Genomic DNA, 18,090 nt, shown 5'->3' on the forward strand with positions numbered 1-18,090 from the left:
CAGGTACCGCCTGCACTGTTCCCATACATCAGGGTCCTGACCTGCCACCAGCCCCCTCATTTCCCCTCTTTACTGTCCCTCTCCTCACACCCACTCTCATATTTTTACAACTGTCCTACAAACCTCCTCTCTTTGACTTTGCGTTCCTTCCCTGAGGGCCTTTCAGGGAGGTCTGTGGCATACCAGACTCACTTCCCTTTTCAAAACAGCCTTAAATCATTGCCCTGGGCCTGTTGAGTGCAGAGTCCTTGTTTTATAACAAGTTGTCCTTCCCTTTCTCCACTCCCTCTCCAAGGTCTGGAAATAATTGTTTGAGCCTGACCCAGCCCAGGGCCCTCCTTAGGCTATCACATTACCTGGTTTGAAAATATAAACCGGACCAATCTAGCTTCTCTCTCTAGATTTAGAACTGAAAATCCAACTCAAAAGACTGAAACTGTTAGCTGTCTGAATAGGGCTGAGGGAGGCTGTGAGAAGAGTGAGAGGTCTGTAATTAATAAAGTAAATCCTTGGGCATAAGCAGAAAGGATAAATAAAAGTAAGAAGCCAATCAGTAGGGAGAAACAAAGCTAATGTGCGCCCCCCTCCCCACCATCCCCCTCCCCGCCTCAAATCAGGGACCCATGGGTGTCCACAACTATGTGGAAAGAGAACTGTCTCAAGTCCAAGCCTAAGTCCCTGTGAGGTCAACTCTTCTACAATTCCTGTTCTTGGATTTCCACACAATTCCACTTCTCATTAAATAAGCCCATTTTACTTTCAGTATTTTGAGTGGGCTTTTGTGTATGAAGAAAAAAATTTTAACTAGAAGTCAGTTAGCAATACAGGCAGCTGACTAAGGTTGGATAATGTTTGGATTGTTGTTTAGTCACTAAGTTGTGTCCAACTCTTTGGCGACCCCACAGACTGGAGGCTGCCAGGTCCTCTTGTCCATGGAATAATCCAGGCAAGAATATTGGAGTGGGTTGCCATTTCCTTCTCCAATGTTTGCATCCTTCCAGTAAATTGAGCAGGAGAAACTGTCTTCCCTCCATAGTTCTCTAGAGTCTAGTCTTAAACCAAAGACATATAAATCCAGTCATGTGTCTTAACATCTAATATTCCGTGACAACATAAATCCCAGAATACCAGCCTGAAAGGGTGTTTAGAGATCTTCCCAGACACTAGACCAATGATCTCTAAATTTTCTCACAGAATTCTTTCTTTAGTCTTACAAAGAACCCCTTCATATAAAAAACATCCAACTATAGATGCTTTTGTTGGGCAACTCAGTCCCACTTATATTCCCCAACCAGATCAAGAAACACTAAGAGTCCCCAGAACTCAGTTTGAAAGCAATTACTCTCTCATTTTATATGTATTCTAAAGGATTTCAGCAGTGCACTATGGGAACATAACCTTGAGGATTTATCTCTGAGAGCATCTGTAATCTCTGGCTCCACTGTACAAATATTCAACAGTCCTCTAAGAAGAAATTATTTTATATTTGTTCTCTGTGTATTCTTATGAAAATTTCCATCATAGGTTTCAAAATAGCTTACTATTGGAACATTCATTTGAGACAAATATTTCCTATCACAGTATTTTTAACAGAGTGCACTGAGTCTTTGCCAAAGCAGATTGGATTTGGGCACCAGCCCAAAGACTGAACTTTAAAGAGATGTAGAATGTGTTTCAAGAAGTCCTAAGGTGAAAACTTGAAGCTGAATAATGATGACGTCTCTGTTTGTATAACTCCAGTATGTCTTTCAGACTAAAAAAAGAAGTACGGTTTCTATAAGAAATTGAATGATTTAAGTCTGTGTCTCTTAAATTTGAGTGATTTAAATCCCAAAAGGTTGGTTTCTATCATGTATTTTCAAATCACATTAATGTCAAAATCCATATATTCTGAGAGCATGAAGCTATGGATCAAGGATGAGAATAGCATTCTGTGACAGAGAGGCCAGTTGCCTTAGTATCTGCTCTCCCCATCTTCCCCAGTGACACAACCCCAGTTTTATTCTGAGCAGCAACACAACCACTTAAGCAGCTACATTTCTAAGCTCCCTTGCATCTAGACATGGCTAAGTTCTGGCCAATGAGATATAAGCGATGAGATATTGTGTGAGATTTCCAGAGAGACTAATTTCAAGAAAGCTGCCTCATTGAGGAAGCGCCTATTTTGCTCTCCCACTGCCCTACTTCTAGTTGCCTCAAACTCAGCTGGTGATGGCTAAAAATTGCATCTCCTAGGATGAGGGGACCTTGAGGATAGAAACAACCCAGCAAGATGTATCTCCCTGATGAACTCGACTGCCTAATCCCAGACTTTACATACAAGGAAGTAAATACCATGTTATTCCACTGTTCTTTGATGTTTCCTGTAGTATAAAGTTAAACAAAATCCTAACAGATTCAGTAGTCTACCTTACAAGATATTCTTCCAGAGCTATGGCACAAAGGTCAGAGGAGAAAGATGTGATGATTACTTTTGAAAACTAAAATGTGCATCTGTTTGTCTCATGCTTCCACTTGCAGTTTTCATTTTTTTAGTATAGAAGCTGTCAAAGAACTCTGGTCGTTTGAATAAACAAGGACAAAACCTTATCTGATAAAAGTATGACAATTACCTAACTAACCCAAAATTATAGCAAAACTTACCTTAAAACATCTCTTTCAGAGTTATTTAGAATATATAAGGTTCAGTTAATTATAAATAGGGATGAAATACATTTCCCTCCTAGAAACTTTACTAAGCATTTATATGTAGAATAATGTGTATTTGTTTCTGAATAGAAAACAATTCACCTATTGCTTCCTTCTGGCAGAAATAAGGGCATAAAAAGAGCCCTTTCACACCTACATTTCCATAAATGTTATTGTACTGTATATGTATCTGAAAAGAAAAAAAGAAGCAGAAGATAATCCCATCAATCAATTAAATCTTTTCATTTTAAACATAACTGTTACCTCATGGAGAACATTAAGAACATTCTCTCCTTTTCCTTAACTATGAAAGACATTTGCATTAAAAGAGGAGGATCTTTATTTCCTTAAAGTTCCTTTATGCCTGCTGGTTATTCCCCAGCTAAAGCCATAATCCTGTTTGCAACATCATAATCATTTACCCAGCAAACAATCAGGGTGTCACTAACAAAGAATTATGACTTTAGGTGGGGGATAAACTACAGGCACAGATGAACTCTGAGGAAATAAAGATTGTTTTCATGCAAATATGGCTAGTAATAAATAACCATGGATGAAAATTATGATGAAACAGAATGCTCTATAAAAACAGATTTGGGGAGGTATAAATAGTATGTTTTCAAAATTTCTCCTTTTCTGGAAGTATGATGCACAGTGTTTATAAAGTACCAGTGAAATTTTAATATTTAAAAACTCTGAATTTACACATGATAGAAGAAATCTATAAACACAGAGAATAATGTTTCAGAAATATTTTTAATTAAATTTAGATATTTAGATTTCAACATTAATGCCAGCTTTATACAATATTCAATCTAATTGTCCAACTCACTCATGCAGTCTTCATTTTTGATACTGAGTGATTTTCATAGATCATTTATGTCAACTTGGTCCTAATTCACTAATTAATCCACCCGTTAATTTGTCTGTATATTCAATGATCGTAGGGTAAACACATGAGAAATTATGATAATTAGCATGGCACAGCACTTTCTAGTTCCCAAAGGGTTTCTGCACTCAATACATTTTATACTCACACCATCTTTTGAGCTAAGTCAAGCCAGTCAGTATCTTTTTCTCCAATTCAGAAAGGATCACATTCAACTAAGTGATCTGCCATCTAGTAAACAGTGTAACCTGATAAGCTGTGTTTCTCCCACTATATATACTATGCTGTCTTTCCTTGGGAAAAGTTAGGGATTGAGGCAGCTTATCAATTGGATCCTGCACATTTTTCCTTTCATTCATTCATTCATTACTAATGACCACTCAATCTCAGCCAGGCATAAGATAGGGGCTAAACTTAAGAGTGGTGAACAAAATAGGTAAACTCCATGGTCTGTTGAACTGTATCATCTAGTTGAGAGATATACATTAAAAAAAACACACAAATAGATTAAAAGTTATCAGTGCTACAGAGGAAAAAGTAGGATACTATAAGAAGGAATAAAATGAATAATGGGAATTAATTTAGATAGAAGTTAAGAGTCTCTTGAGAAGGTACATTTTGAGACCTTGGAGATGAGAAAATGGCATGTGCCCAAAGTCAAGATGAGATAAGCATTGCTCAAGATCTTTCCAACAACTGAATCATAGGGACAAAGAGGACTGGTTTTTCTGAATCAAGGCATTATTTAAAATATTTCAGTGCCTTATTATAGAGATGGAGCCATTGTGTATTTCATCTGTTCCAGAAAAAATTGTCTTGCCCCTCCTGTATAAACACAGAATGAAGTGGTCTTAAGCGTGGGGTGCGCCACTGGCCTGCATTGTGTGACTCATTCAGAGTGCACCAAATACGGATGACTTCAACAAGTATCAAAAGACATATTAAATTATCAACTATAATTTAATTTTGTTTCTATCATGTGTATTGCCAGAATTGTAAAATTACAGGATTTACTCTGGCTGTACACCAGAGGCAAGTCTGAATACAAATTGCTAAATCCTAATATGCATGTAAAATCATGTTATCACTTGTCCAGGAGTTTCTAGAGGCACACTGTACTAATTCCAGAATTGGGAATATGGTTGTGATTCTTCTAGAATGTCTGTAACTCTCTCAATTCCACAGTGAGAACTAGGCTCATGCCTTTAACAACGATTTTAAGCTTGATCTCCCAGATGAGAGAACGCACTGAAGTTGCTTCAGGCAATGGTTCTAATCTTATTTAGTTTTTTATTTCCTCATTAGACTAATGACGAATGAATTAGGAACTTTTCTAAATATGTGGTTATGGGAAGCAAATAAAGGCAGAAGGGGGTCTGCTCTGCCCCAGAGGACCCTCATTTTTAATTTCAATGTTATATTGAGAGTCAAATGACAAAATCAATGGTTCATTCCTTATTTCAAATTCTGGCCAGAAACACACCAATGACAACTAATTATCATCTTAATTTTTACTTCAAAATTCTTACATTATAAAAAGTAATAGAATATTATAAAATCTCCTTCTGAGCTAGTTAATAAAAGATTCAAGCCATGACTGAATACACAGAAGGAAAAGTAGTGGGCCTACTTTCCTAATGAGAATAGGATAACATCTCCTACCATTTCGTCCGAGAAAAAAAAAAAGAGTTTTACAAATTGCACCCAGAGAAACAATTTTCTTTTTCATTAAAAGGGAGAGGAAGATGTCTTAGAGCAAAGGAGGAGAAGAAAAGCCGAGAAACTTTAAACCTGAGCAGACACACTGAAAAGAAAAATAGCAACTCTTCCTATCTGAACAGGTGAAGAGGAAATCCCCTACAGATACTAAACTACAGATACTAAAATTCAGCCTCAGGGTAAGACACCACAAGGGCTTTTGACACAAATGATAAAGATTCAAGGCTGACTCGCTATTGTCTCTCTCTGGGATTGTGGTGGAAGAAGTGCTAAGAGAACAATAACAATGCTGAGGACTCACATTCTTAAAGTTATTTCTTTTGAAAAATTATATTCTGATAGTATGATTGGCTTTCCTGGTTACTTCATGTTCACTTACGTAAGTCACTTTTTATAAGTGGCATTTGTATGCTAAAAGACATGGAAATGCTGTTAGATCTCTATATCGTCCTTTTCTACCCTGTAAGTAGATGGTGTGTGCGAATGCCAGTACAATTTATTGATGCCATGAAAAAAGTATTAAAGATAGATTTACACTAAGCAACCATCAGTCTATATGGGGTCTACCCAGAATCTCAGAATTTAGAATCTTAGAATACTATCCAGATTAAAAAGAGTTTGAATCCTGAGATATGTCTATGCTGTGGTGATGACATAATGGTTATGCCAAGCTGTAGGGATGTTTCTCTGGTAAGTCAACAAATGCTTTAAGGAGAAATTGTCCAAAGACATTGCAAAGTGACATCCATAAAACTATTCTCCTTTCATCTACTGTCCCTTTTGAAGCTCTTGCATTATAAAATTATGTGAAACCTTGAATACAAACCAACCCCAGGGTCCACTACCACTTAGGACTAGCAAAACACTTTGAAATGTAGTTTTGGGTGTTTTTTTAACCTACCACAACAATCCTCCATACTGACTGTGTTTGTACTAGTCAGGGAAACACAATTTGTACTTCTCCATAGGAACAGAACCAGTTGTGATGGCTAGCAAATTCAAAATCTACAGGCTTGGGACCAGGGAAGGGCTGATGTTTTAGCTTCACCTGAAGGTAGTCTGAAGACAGAATTCTCTCTTCCTTAGAGGACCTCGGTCTACTATGGAGAGTAATCTGCTTTACTCAAAGTCTGTTGATTTAAATGTTAATCTCACCTGAAAAATACCTTTATAGAAAGATCTAAAATAAAGTGTAGCCAATATCTGAGTACTTTAGCCTGGCCAAGTTGCTACATAAAATGAACCATCACACTGGCCATCCTAAAATTAGATAATTAAGGGATTTTTCCACTGTTTTACCATAACAGAAAATGGCAAGTATCATGTTCATTTTATTTCAGGTCCTCTTTTTCTCTTCTAGCAACAACTTTTGATGCTACCAAAACACCTGTAAATGTCAAAAACCCCAACAAGAAGAAAAAAACTAATCAAAGTAAAAAATGGATTCCAGTCTCAGTGATACTGCCAAGTATAACTAGGCCATCAAATGTACATTGGTGACACAATTATTTAAAACATAATGTAACAATTAAACATTATTTTAAAGATAAGCATGTACTGTTACTGCTACTGCTGCTAAGTCACTTCAGTCGTGTCCGACTCTGTGTGACCCCATAGACAGCAGCCCACCAGGCTCCCCTGTCCCTAGGATTCTCCAGGCAAGAACACTGGAGTGGGTTGCCATTTCCTTCTCCAATGCATGAAAGTGAAAAGTGAAAGGAAAGTCACTCAGTCGTGTCCGACTCTTTGCAACTCCATGGACTGCAGCCTACCAGGTTCTTCCGTCCATGGGATTTTCCAGGCAAGAGTACTGGAGTGGGGTGCCATCGCCTTCTCCGAAGCATGTACTAGCTTATATAATACTGTACATCAACTATACTTCAATAAAAATAAATTAATTTTAAAAAGATAATCATGTACTGTTAGGGGAAGTACACAGATTGAAACCGCCCACCCTGACCAGGCACCATAGTAACTATTTGCATGAGTTGTTTTATGACAGGAGATTCTGAAAAGGAATACGGAACTAATAAGCCACCACCAACCGGAAGGGTTCGGGAAAGGTTGAAAGGAGACACCACGTGTCCATCCACTTTCCAGAATCCCTCTCGTTAGCATCCATCTTGGCTGAGCAATGCGTGTGCCACCAGGAAAGACTCTGAATTAGAATGATTGGCCAAAGACCACCCGGAAACTAATCCCATCACCATAAAACCCGAGACTGCAAGCCAGAGACTGCAAGGCAGATCAGTTCTCTTGGGTTCCCTTACCCTACTGCTCTCCACCCGGGTGCCCTTTCCCAATAAAATCTCTTGCTTTGTCAGCACATGTGTCTCCTAGGACAATTCATTTCTGAGTGTTAGACAAGAGCCCAGTTTGGGCCCTGGAAGGGGTCCCCCTACATGCAACAGTACTACCTTCTGATAAGTTCTTAGAGACACAGTTACAACTTATTTTAAAATTTTCATTGAATGTTACTAATATAATCTGCAATTTGGAAGAAAAAGCCCTTAAACTTATAATTTCACTAATTTTTATTAGTCTGTAAACCTTGAAATATCAGAGACAATAATCAAAAATCTCTATCACCCGCACAGGTAATCATTTGATAACTTTTTTCAGGTTTGCTTTACTCTGGGTACAAAATGGAAAAAGTAATGAATGATCACTAGGTACTCTTTGACCACGGGAGTGTAATGACATGTTGCTTGTCAAGAAAATCTTCTTCCTCCTCATCCGTACTGCTTTCAGAAACTGTCAGCAAAGACTGGATTCCAGTATCCTTTTCAGAAGAGCTGGAAATACATTGAAAGGTCAATACACAATATACAGAACCAGGTTTCAACTCTTCATTTATCTTCTGATCAATACTACACACACTGAAGTAACTGGAGGCAGACAGACATTGGGCAGGGGGGTGGTGCTGTTTCAGACTGAGACCATAATTCTCAATGTGCCCAATAAACCAAGCCTCCATTCTTCTCATCATTCTCCCTCTCTCAAGAGATAAAGCCACAGTGGAACCAAGGAGAGAAGATTTCATGGTCTCTGGCTGCATCTTTCATTGATGATACCTCAGAGGAATACTTCAGAAACTTGCAGAGCCTCCAGGTTCTTGTTAAGAACCTGTATCATTACGCTGGTTGTTTAACAGAATCCCAGTGAATAAGCTGCCAGATAAATCACTTAGGACCATGTGGATAGCCAGTCTAGATATGCCAAAGTCAAAATTAATGACAGCAACTATGTAGTTCTTTTACTTTGTTGCATCTTATGGTGAAAAGGAACTCATGGAAACTCTAGTGTGTTGCTGTCTGAGGCTAGGGGTAAGTAGTAGCATGGGGGCACAGAGAGGAGTCCGCATAGTTCAGATATTTTGGTCCAAGTTATTAAAAATTTCAGCCCATATACACTATTAAATAATATAAAATATTTCACCCTGTGATGGATAGAACTCGTCTTTGGATTTTATGCCCCAAACAGGTTAAACCAGCATTTTGTAAGCTCTTATCTGTGGTCCAGTTCAGATCTTAAATGTGATTAAAAACGAAAGCAAAAAAAAAACCTTTCACTGGTCTAAATAGAGAAAAGAAGGACAAGGTAATAACTTTTTCAGGAAATTTTTAATTTTAAATAACTGTGCTTTATTCTATTAATATAATCCCCTTATATTTAGTCCTAAATGTCCTTCTTTTTATGAAGTTGGTTTGGTAACTTTGGTTTATTTTTAGGGAAAAAAATAGCAACTTTATACTGATCTCTTTAAAAAAAGAAATGTAAGTGGTGTTAGAAATGGAAAAATCCTTGGACCACAGATAGATGATTTTCTCCTTTAGAAAGACAGAATATGAACTCTTGATTTCTTTTTACTACAATATTAGACTTCAGCAAGTCAAAAGAATTTACAATTCAAGGGGATTTTATTTTACGTTTTTCTCAGTCTGTTTAGAAGAACCACTCTTCCTTTTTCAGGGAATTCTAGTATGACCATAACACCTTGACATGATAGACTACTTTTCTGAAGATTTATTAGTTTTACCAATGTTCCTTATAAACTGATCACCATCTCTAAATGCTCTTATCCTGTGTAAGGGAAGAATGAAGTCATATAGATTAAAATGATATCATTAACAATCTAGACTTGATTTCAAGAAGGAGACTTCTCAATATTCTATTCTAAAAACTTTATTCACATTGAGTAAGAGTCTATGAATGCAAAATATTGAAATTCAATAAGTTAATGAAGGCAAGTAAGGCAACTGTTTTTCAATATAAGAAGAAATAGTGAAGGATTATTAAATTCCAAATGTCTTTTCATTTTCCTGACACACATTGTGCAGCAGAGAATTATCTCTTCACATTAAAGCAACCACTTCATAAGCCTTTCACTAAATCCTGATATTAGGTTAGCAAAGCACTTAAACATTTTATAAAGAATAGCCATATAAGTACACACATGAGGACAATCTTTATTTATGTAGTAAAGGTAACTAGTTGGGGGTTGTCAAAAATTTTATGATGCACTCTTTGTACATATAAGCACCATATTTAACCTACCTCTGTTCCTCAAATCCACAGAGACCCCTCGCACATGAGGTCTTAAGGAAATCTAGGGTAGTCTGACTTATATTCAGCAAATGGTTGTTGAAGGCTGGTAACTCTTCTGAGGTTAGGCTGTAAAGTTTTTCTGAAGGATCTGAAATATTTTATTTCATGCATTGTCAACACATAAATTCAAGAAACAGATACAGAGCATATGGTGCTGAAAGTTTACTCAGTAAACTTCAAGCAGTACAAGGATAGGGGCTTCCCAGGTGGCTCAGTGGTAAAGAATCTGCCTGCAATGCAGGAGATGCAAGAGACTGGGGTTTAATCCCTGGAGTAGGAAATGACAACACACTCCAGTATTCTTGCCTGGAAAATTCCTTGGACAGAGGAGCCTGGTGGGCTACAGTATATGTGGTCTCAAAGGAGTTGGACACGACTTAGCAACTAAACAGCAGTCTGACTTCTTTTGCCTAGCCACATTGATTTTTAACATACACTATACTTAAGTGACAAATGCTCTGAAAATTTACAAAGTTCCAAGGAAATACAAGCAATCTTTTTTAAACTTACAATATTGTGCAACTCCTCAACTTGCCTGAATGTTAAACATTTTATTATATCTTTTTGTCTTCTAAGAAATAAAAGGTTTGCCCCCACACAGTCTCAGGCAAAGGTTAGTTTTGGAAAAGCTACTCTTTCTTTTAGACTGCCTTGCTTTATTTGGGTAGATAATAAGCATGTGTATATGAAAGGGGAAAAGCCTTAAATCTTCTTTTTCCTGAAGGTGGCCTGTGATTCAGCCTTCTGCTGCTGCTGCTAAGTCGTTTCAGTCGTGTCCAACTCTGTGCAACCCCAGAGACGGCAGCCCACCAGACTCCTCCATCCCTAGGATTCTCCAGGCAAAAACACTGGAGTGGGTTGCCATTTTCTTCTCCAATGCATGAAAGTGAAAACTGAAAGTGAAGATGCTTAGTTGTGTCCAACTCTTAGTGACCCCATGGACCACAGCCTACCAGGCTCCTCCGGCCATGGGATTTTCCAGGCAAGAGTACTGGAGTGGGTTGCCATTGCCTTCTCCCAATTCAGCCTGAGTAAGGACAGGTAGTTCAAGTTCAATAAGCAAATGTGTAAGCAACACCTTCCTTACATGAACTACCAAAATATCAAGTATAGAAGTAAATATGATTACTACATTAGACATAATGTTGTCAGAGACATCTACCTTCTACATGAGGTTATGCTATGGTGACTTTTAAAACTATAAAAATTACTGGCTGTTATTCCTGGTGTTACCCAGGTGGTGTGAGTGGGAAAGGACCCACCTGCCAATGCAGGAGATGTAAGAGAGGGGAGTTCAATCCCAAGGTGGGGAATATCTCCTAGAGGAGGGCATGGCAACCCACTCCAGTACTCTTGCCTGGAGAAACCTTTGGACAGAAGAGCCTGGCCAGCTACGGTCCACAGGGTCTCAAAGAGTCAGACTTAGCACGCATTCCTCCCTTCACTTTAATGAAAGTGACAGGATCAGAAGGACCAAACACCAGACTGCATGTATTAAATCCCTGACTGAAGATAATTGGGGGTGGTTAGTATTAACTTGAAGTTTGTGAGAAAGCAGAGATTCCCCTATAAAAATGAACTAAGAATATCCTTCCTGCAAGATAACTAAGATCATGGCATCTGGTCCCATCACTTCATGGCAAATAGATAGGGAAACAGTAGGAACAGTAACAGACTCTATTTTCTTGGGCTCCAAAATCACATGACTGCAGCCATGAAATAAAAAGATGCTTACTCCTTGGAAGAAAAGTTATGACAAACATAGACAGCATATTAAAAAGCAGAGACATTACTTTGTCAACAAAGGTCTGTCTAGTCAAAGCTATGGTTTTTCCAGTAGTCATGTATGGATGTGAGAGTTGGACTATAAAGAAAGCTGAGCACCAAAGAATTGCTGCTTTTGAACTGTGGTGTTGGAAAAGACTCTTGAGAGTCCCTTGGACTGCAAGGAGATCCAACCAGTCCATCCTAAAGTAAGTCAGTGCTGGAAGGACTGATGCTGAAGCTGAAACTCCAATACTCTGGCCACCTGATGTGAAGAACTAACTCATTTGAAAAGACCCTGATGATGGGAAAGATTGAAGGCAGAAGGAGAAGGAGACCACATAGGATGAGATGGTTGGATGGCATCACCAACTCAATGGACATGAGTTTGAGTGAGCTCTGGGAGTTGGCGATGGACAGGGAGACCTGGCGTGCTGCAGTCCATGGGGTCGCAAAGAGTCGGACACGACTGAGCGACTGAACTGAAGATAGACATCCATACATTTACAACTGTAAGTGTCCTTCAAAGTCCAGAACATTCACAATGACAATATGTGGAGAAATCCTGCAGGCTGAAGGTTGAGGCTTCTGCTCCCACCACCCCAAAGCAAGCAAGACAGCTTTCATTGGTCTCGTTTATATTTGGGAATTCTCTATAAGATTACTTCTGAGAAAAACAAAAGATTCCTTAGTGAAAATTTTTGTCCCATCCCACTTATTGGAGATTAAGAAATTGAGGGCCCACTAGGGACTGATAACTTGTTCACACAACTACAAGTAGAAGACCTGGAACTCAACCTAAGCTCTTTCAGCTCACCACAGTCATAAATCACTATGTTCCAGAATCTAATTATTTAGCATTAGGCTATTATCTTCTCCACAAGGTGGTGTTCCCCCCCCCCCCACCCCACAAGGTGAATAAAACAGGTATACAAGATCCTTTTACATACCACATGAAAAAGAATGTTACCTGTGGGAAAGTAGTCAGCTCAGGATTTGGAACTGGTAGAACCACACTGCTAACCCAATAGTGATGCTTAGATCTAAGGAATCCCACTAGGAGAGGTTAGTCTTTCAAGCCTCTATTAGTCTTTCAAGTCCTAACTGAATGAATACTGACCTAATTCAAATTATACAAACAGAATGGGACTATTTTTGTATAATTATTCAGTCTCAAAATTTTATTTCAGAATTAATAGGAAGAGTTATTTAATTTCAGTTAACAGGAGCAGAGGTGACATCACTTGACTTTCAAGGCAGAAAAAAATAAAACTTTAACAAAAACCCTACTGCAGGTTAGTGTTAAAACCTAAAAGGTCAACCATACAAAAACCCAAGTGTTCTGATTTTTCTCATTTGGGACCAGGGAAGATTGCATTGATATTTCCATTGGAGATTTTACTTTATAACTGTCAAACCAGCTGATTGTTGAGAGTGGATTGAAGTTAAATCTTTCCTATCCCTGGAATAAATGGGATATGTGTATGTTCTTTGATCACTGAAGAATCTCTTAAATGCAATAATAAAGAATGGCAAAGAGGGAACATTGACTATATACAAAGTTCCACAGTGTATTTCTAAAACTCGGGTCACTTAAACTTTATTCTACAGGGAAATAAACACACATGAATAAAGAAATGAAGTAAAGAGGAAAGGAAGGACCCAATGACAGGTTAATCCCTTTCAAGGAACAGAAACAAAGTATACAGGCAATTTCCCAGTAAATAATTCACCACCAACAACAAAAACAAGCACCACTTCTAAAGGATTAGATACACATACAAAACACATCCCAATATTCGGGAGATATGACCATAAGGACCCTCCCCCTGTAACCTGTGAGCCCACGCCCAATCCACCAGCCTGTTTCCCCTCCTCCACTGTCTTGCCTCATTTATCCTTCAACCCTTCTTTCCTTTGCCTTCACTCTGCCCAACACCCTCTGCCTCTCAAGTGACCACAGTAGTGATCTGAAGGAAAGATCTCAAATTATTTAAGTGGCACACAGGTCTGGTGGTCAGACAAAGGAACGTGGGGCAGATCTGCCTGGGTTTGTGCATGGGTGCCTCTGGGCACCCAAGGGAGGCAGTCGCTGCACCATCCAGAGTCTCAGTTACTATAGCCACACAGGGGAGACCAAAAAGTATCACTTCCTCACCCATCTACCAACAGGATAGCTATGAAGATCAAATGGAGCAACAGTTCATATAAGAACAAACAGTGATTATTACGACTCATTGAATGGCTTCATATTCCCACATCAGAATGTTTTTAATATGTTGACTTTCACTTTTATATGTCACCCAATTTTTTTTCCTAAAATTCCAAGATACTCTAAAGCAAAAAAAAATTGCCATTCTAATTCAATTTCACCTGACTGTCTTTACAAGGGTTATCTAGTTAATTAGCTGACTATAATTCTGACTAGCCATTTTACAGTTTAATATCTTACTTGATGATCAACCTTCTAATTACTCAGGAAACCACTGCCTCACTATTTTACTTCATACTGTAGTTCGTACTAGTATCAGGTAGATTTTTATTCTTTCTTATTTAAGAAAAAGTTCTCTGTCTTTAATTACTCAGCTGAGTACCTGCAGACTCGTACAAGCATAGGATTGCCAAAGGAATTTAAGGACCACAAAAACTCAAACAACAAGTATGAATGAGTTTAAAACAAATAAGGCTTTTCTTTTTAGCTGCATAGTGTGGCATGTGGGATTTCAGTTCCTTGAGCAAGGACTGAAGCTGTGCCCCCTGCACTGGGAACATAGTCTTAGCCACTGAACCACCAGAGAAGGCCCCAAACAATAATTTTTAATCACTGAAGAAGTGAATGTTTTATTGCATTTGATTACTGATATTTTCTCATAATGCAAATCTTCTGATATTTCCAAATTATTCAGGCTATGCTGCTGCTGCTGCTAAGTCGCTTCAGTCGTGTCCAACTCTGTGCGATCCCATAGACGGCAGCCCACCAGGCTCCTCCATCCCTGGGATTCTCCAGGCAAGAATACTGGAGTGGGTTGCCATTTCCTTCTCCAGTGCATGAAAATGAAAAGTGAAAGTGAAGTCGCTCAGTCGTGTCTGACTCTTCACGACCCCATGGACTGTAGCCCACCAGGGTCCTCCGTCCATGGGATTCTCCAGGCAAGAGTACTGAAGTGGGTTGCCATTGTCTTCTCCATTCAGGCTATAACAATATCCAAAAACTGACAAAAAATGCCTTGGTAATGGCTCAATGGTAAAGAATCCACTTGCAATGCAGAAGACACAGGAGATACAGGTTTGATACCTGGGTCTGGAAGGTCCCCTGGAAGAGGAAATGGCAACCACTCCAGTATTCTTGCCTGGAGAATACCATGGACAGAGGAGCCTGGCAGACCACAGTCCAAAGGGTCATAAAGGGTCGGACATGACTGAGATACTAAAGCATAAGTAGAATTTAGTGTTATTTACAAAGGTACTTGTGGAGGAATAATTATACAGCATGAACTAGAGCTAACTATAATTCTCAAAGTGGCCCAGAAGAAAACATGGTTCTAGAATAGAAACAGAGTTTATATGCTTTTGACTAAAAGTTGGACTTGCCAAGAGCACCTTAGCTTACTATACGTCAAAAGCACTGCCCACTGGTTTCTTATATAATTTAACAGTGTTTTCAGCACAGACTATGTGCTAAGCACTTCAATGGTAAAGTGTAGGTGTGTGTGTATGTGCAAAATTTTTATAAATATAGTATTTAATATATACTCAAATTCAATCACTGAACAATTTATGATAGGGCCTATTCTCATACTCATCTTTCATACATGGAAACTGATACAGAGAGAGATTAAGAAAGTATAATAATTTGTCTGTTGTCACAAAGCTGGGAATTCGTAGCTCCACACTTCAGAGCCAAACCCCTGGCCCTAGAGCCTGGCTCTCAACCACCCTGCTTTGCTGCTCTTTGTTTCCTGATTCAGCCTGCATACACACACACACATATCCTCAGCTCCCACTGGCCTGTCTCCTTATGAAATGACTCTATTGTCAGCTTCAGCAATTGGAGTCAAAGGAGAAACACTACTCAATGTAATTATTTCCTGTCCTCTTCTCCAGATTCTTTGGCAGGGCTCTTTTCCTAGAACTTGGAGGGAGTGGAGGTATCCTAGAGCTGACATAAAATTAGTCATAAGGTTTGTTGCTTACAAAAAAGGCAGCTTTCATGGGAATGCACACCCATTTACATTTGTATGAGTACAGTTGTGTAGCTGTATCTGTGTGAGACCAGACTTCATTGAGAGTTGTTTCAGAACTCACCATGAGTAGTGACATGTGGGTGGAATTTTTCTACCCATTGATGCTGAACAGAATATAAAAGACTGTGCAGAATCAATGAATTTTCTAGAATAAAGCCTGATTGCACCACCGCAGCTGTCACCTCCCTGACTGTTGGGACAATTTAGCTGATGTGCAGTCCTCTTCTTTCCTCAGCTCCAGGTGAATGTCTCCAAAGTTGTGCATTCATCCAAGGCCAATCTTCCCAAATAGAAAGAGAGCCATTCTTCAGTGAACTGTGTGTAAGTGATTACATTCTGCTCCTGACCCATGAAAAAGCTCTGGTAGTTCACAGGCTATGTAGTGTGTACTTGCTTTTAATGTATGAAAAGATATGTGTTTGGGTGAAAATACTGGTGTGGGTGTATGAGGAAATGAGTGACAGGGGAAAGGTGAAGCACATAAGGAAAACCTGATAAACGAAATAAAAAAGCTGAGAGGTTAGAGACAAACAAGTATGTTTGTAAAGTATTTCATTTGTAAATAATGAAATTGACCAATTTACCAAATAAGACAACCTTCATCTTCTGATTAAAAATTGTAGTACTATCCTTTTGATCTAGTTCAGATCTGATATGCTTCATTTTAGAATTAATTTTTTAAAGGTATTTTTATGTGACCCATTTTTTAAAAGCCTTTATTAAATTCGTTACAATATCATTTCTGGTTTTGTTTTGTTTTTTGGCCACTAGGCATGTTGGATCTTAGCTCCCCAGCCAGGATTGAACCCTATACCCTCTGCCATTGGAAGGCAAAGTTTTAACCACTGAACCTCCAGGGAAGTCCCTAGAAATGACTTTTGACATGAGAATTACCTCCAAGCATATTTATATTTGATTTTTAGTAAAGCAGAGTCAGGCAAGTGAGTGATAGGTAAAGATGAATCACAATTTCTTCTTCCCCAATCCCTAATGAAGTGAATAGGAAAGGGAGAAAAATTAAAAATAAAATAAAATCATAAATGGAACCAAAGGAAGAGATACAAATTCACATAAACCTTGATAAGGGACAACAAAGGAATAAACAGAAGGTTCATTAAGGTACAGCTGGGGGCCTACTCTGTCCACACCCTTTCTCCTTCCCACTCAGTGTGCACACAAACTAGTGACAGGAAAAGGAGAGGTATCTAAAGGGCTCACAAGTCTAACCAGTACCACAAGAAATTGGGAAAAGCAGTGGGTAAGGGGAAAGCAAGGAGAAAATGTTGAAAATATTTTTAAGCCCTGAACATCCACCATAATATCTTAGTGGAGGCAAGAAAATCACACACCCGCAGGTGTCCCAACAGAGACAAAACACACTTCAAATCAGGTCCAATGAAGTTTGGCATTCAATAAAATCCAGAAAAAGACAAGAGAGCCCAGATCCTCCAATAAAGGAAGCTGAACTCTTCAATCCTTCATCTATTCTCCCTGTGCCTTTGAGCCAGCGGGATACAGAAAAGAGTCAATAGCCAACTCACAAACAGTAGCTCCATAGAGAAGACTGACACATCTAGCACAAGCAGAGAGGAGAGAGTAGATTTTAGAGGAATGCAGTCTCACTGTATCAGAAAAGACAGAAGATATGAGCAAAGCCACTCACAACACATGTGAACAAGTAAGACGTGAGGAAATGACAGCAAACCAACTGGAATCCAAGAATCCACTGCACACAAAAAACGATTATGTGAAAGAGCAATCTGGTAGATAACAGATCAAGACCCTATGAAAATTCCCTCATAAGTCCTTTGGTTACAGAATAAATAATAAGAATGACATTTTTAAAAAGAATAAAACTAACCTAAAAGATCAAACAGCAACATGTCAGACGTCAAAAAGGAAAAGCAAACTTGTTCCTGGATTGGACCTTGCACCAGAAAAAAACATGCTATAATGAACATCACTGAGACAATTTTAAAAAATTAGATATGTACTGAAGGTTAGAGAATTACAATGTATTAATGTTTAATTTCTTGATTTTGATCACTGTACTATGGTTACACAAGAAAAAGCTGTTGCTTGTAGGAAATACACTAAAATATATTTTTGGAAAAGGGGCATGAATCTTGTAACATTCTCTCAAATGGTTCAGAAAAAGAGTTGTATTTGTGTGTGTGT

At 38.6% G+C, this 18,090-nt stretch overlaps 1 protein-coding gene across 12 annotated transcripts in view; it reads right to left on the reverse strand.

Annotated features, from left to right (window-relative positions):
* Positions 1-7,812: 7,812 nt before the first annotated feature.
* ZBBX (zinc finger B-box domain containing) overlaps positions 7,813-18,090 on the reverse strand; it is a 125,439-nt gene continuing 115,161 nt past the window's right edge. For all 12 annotated transcript variants that reach the window (XM_086318041.1, XM_086317983.1, XM_086317978.1 and 9 more), the window contains 2 exons: positions 9,854-9,992; positions 7,813-8,091 (listed from right to left, as the gene is read on the reverse strand). In XM_086318041.1, the coding sequence (XP_086174167.1) occupies positions 7,965-8,091; positions 9,854-9,992 (266 nt within the window). In that variant the 3' untranslated portion in view covers positions 7,813-7,964. The remainder of the gene's footprint in view (positions 8,092-9,853; positions 9,993-18,090) is intronic.

Source organism: Bos grunniens, chromosome 1 (genome assembly GCF_055505025.1).
Source record: "Bos grunniens cultivar Pamir isolate PY7600 chromosome 1, Bosgru_T2T1.0, whole genome shotgun sequence".
Taxonomy (NCBI): domain Eukaryota; kingdom Metazoa; phylum Chordata; class Mammalia; order Artiodactyla; family Bovidae; genus Bos; species Bos grunniens.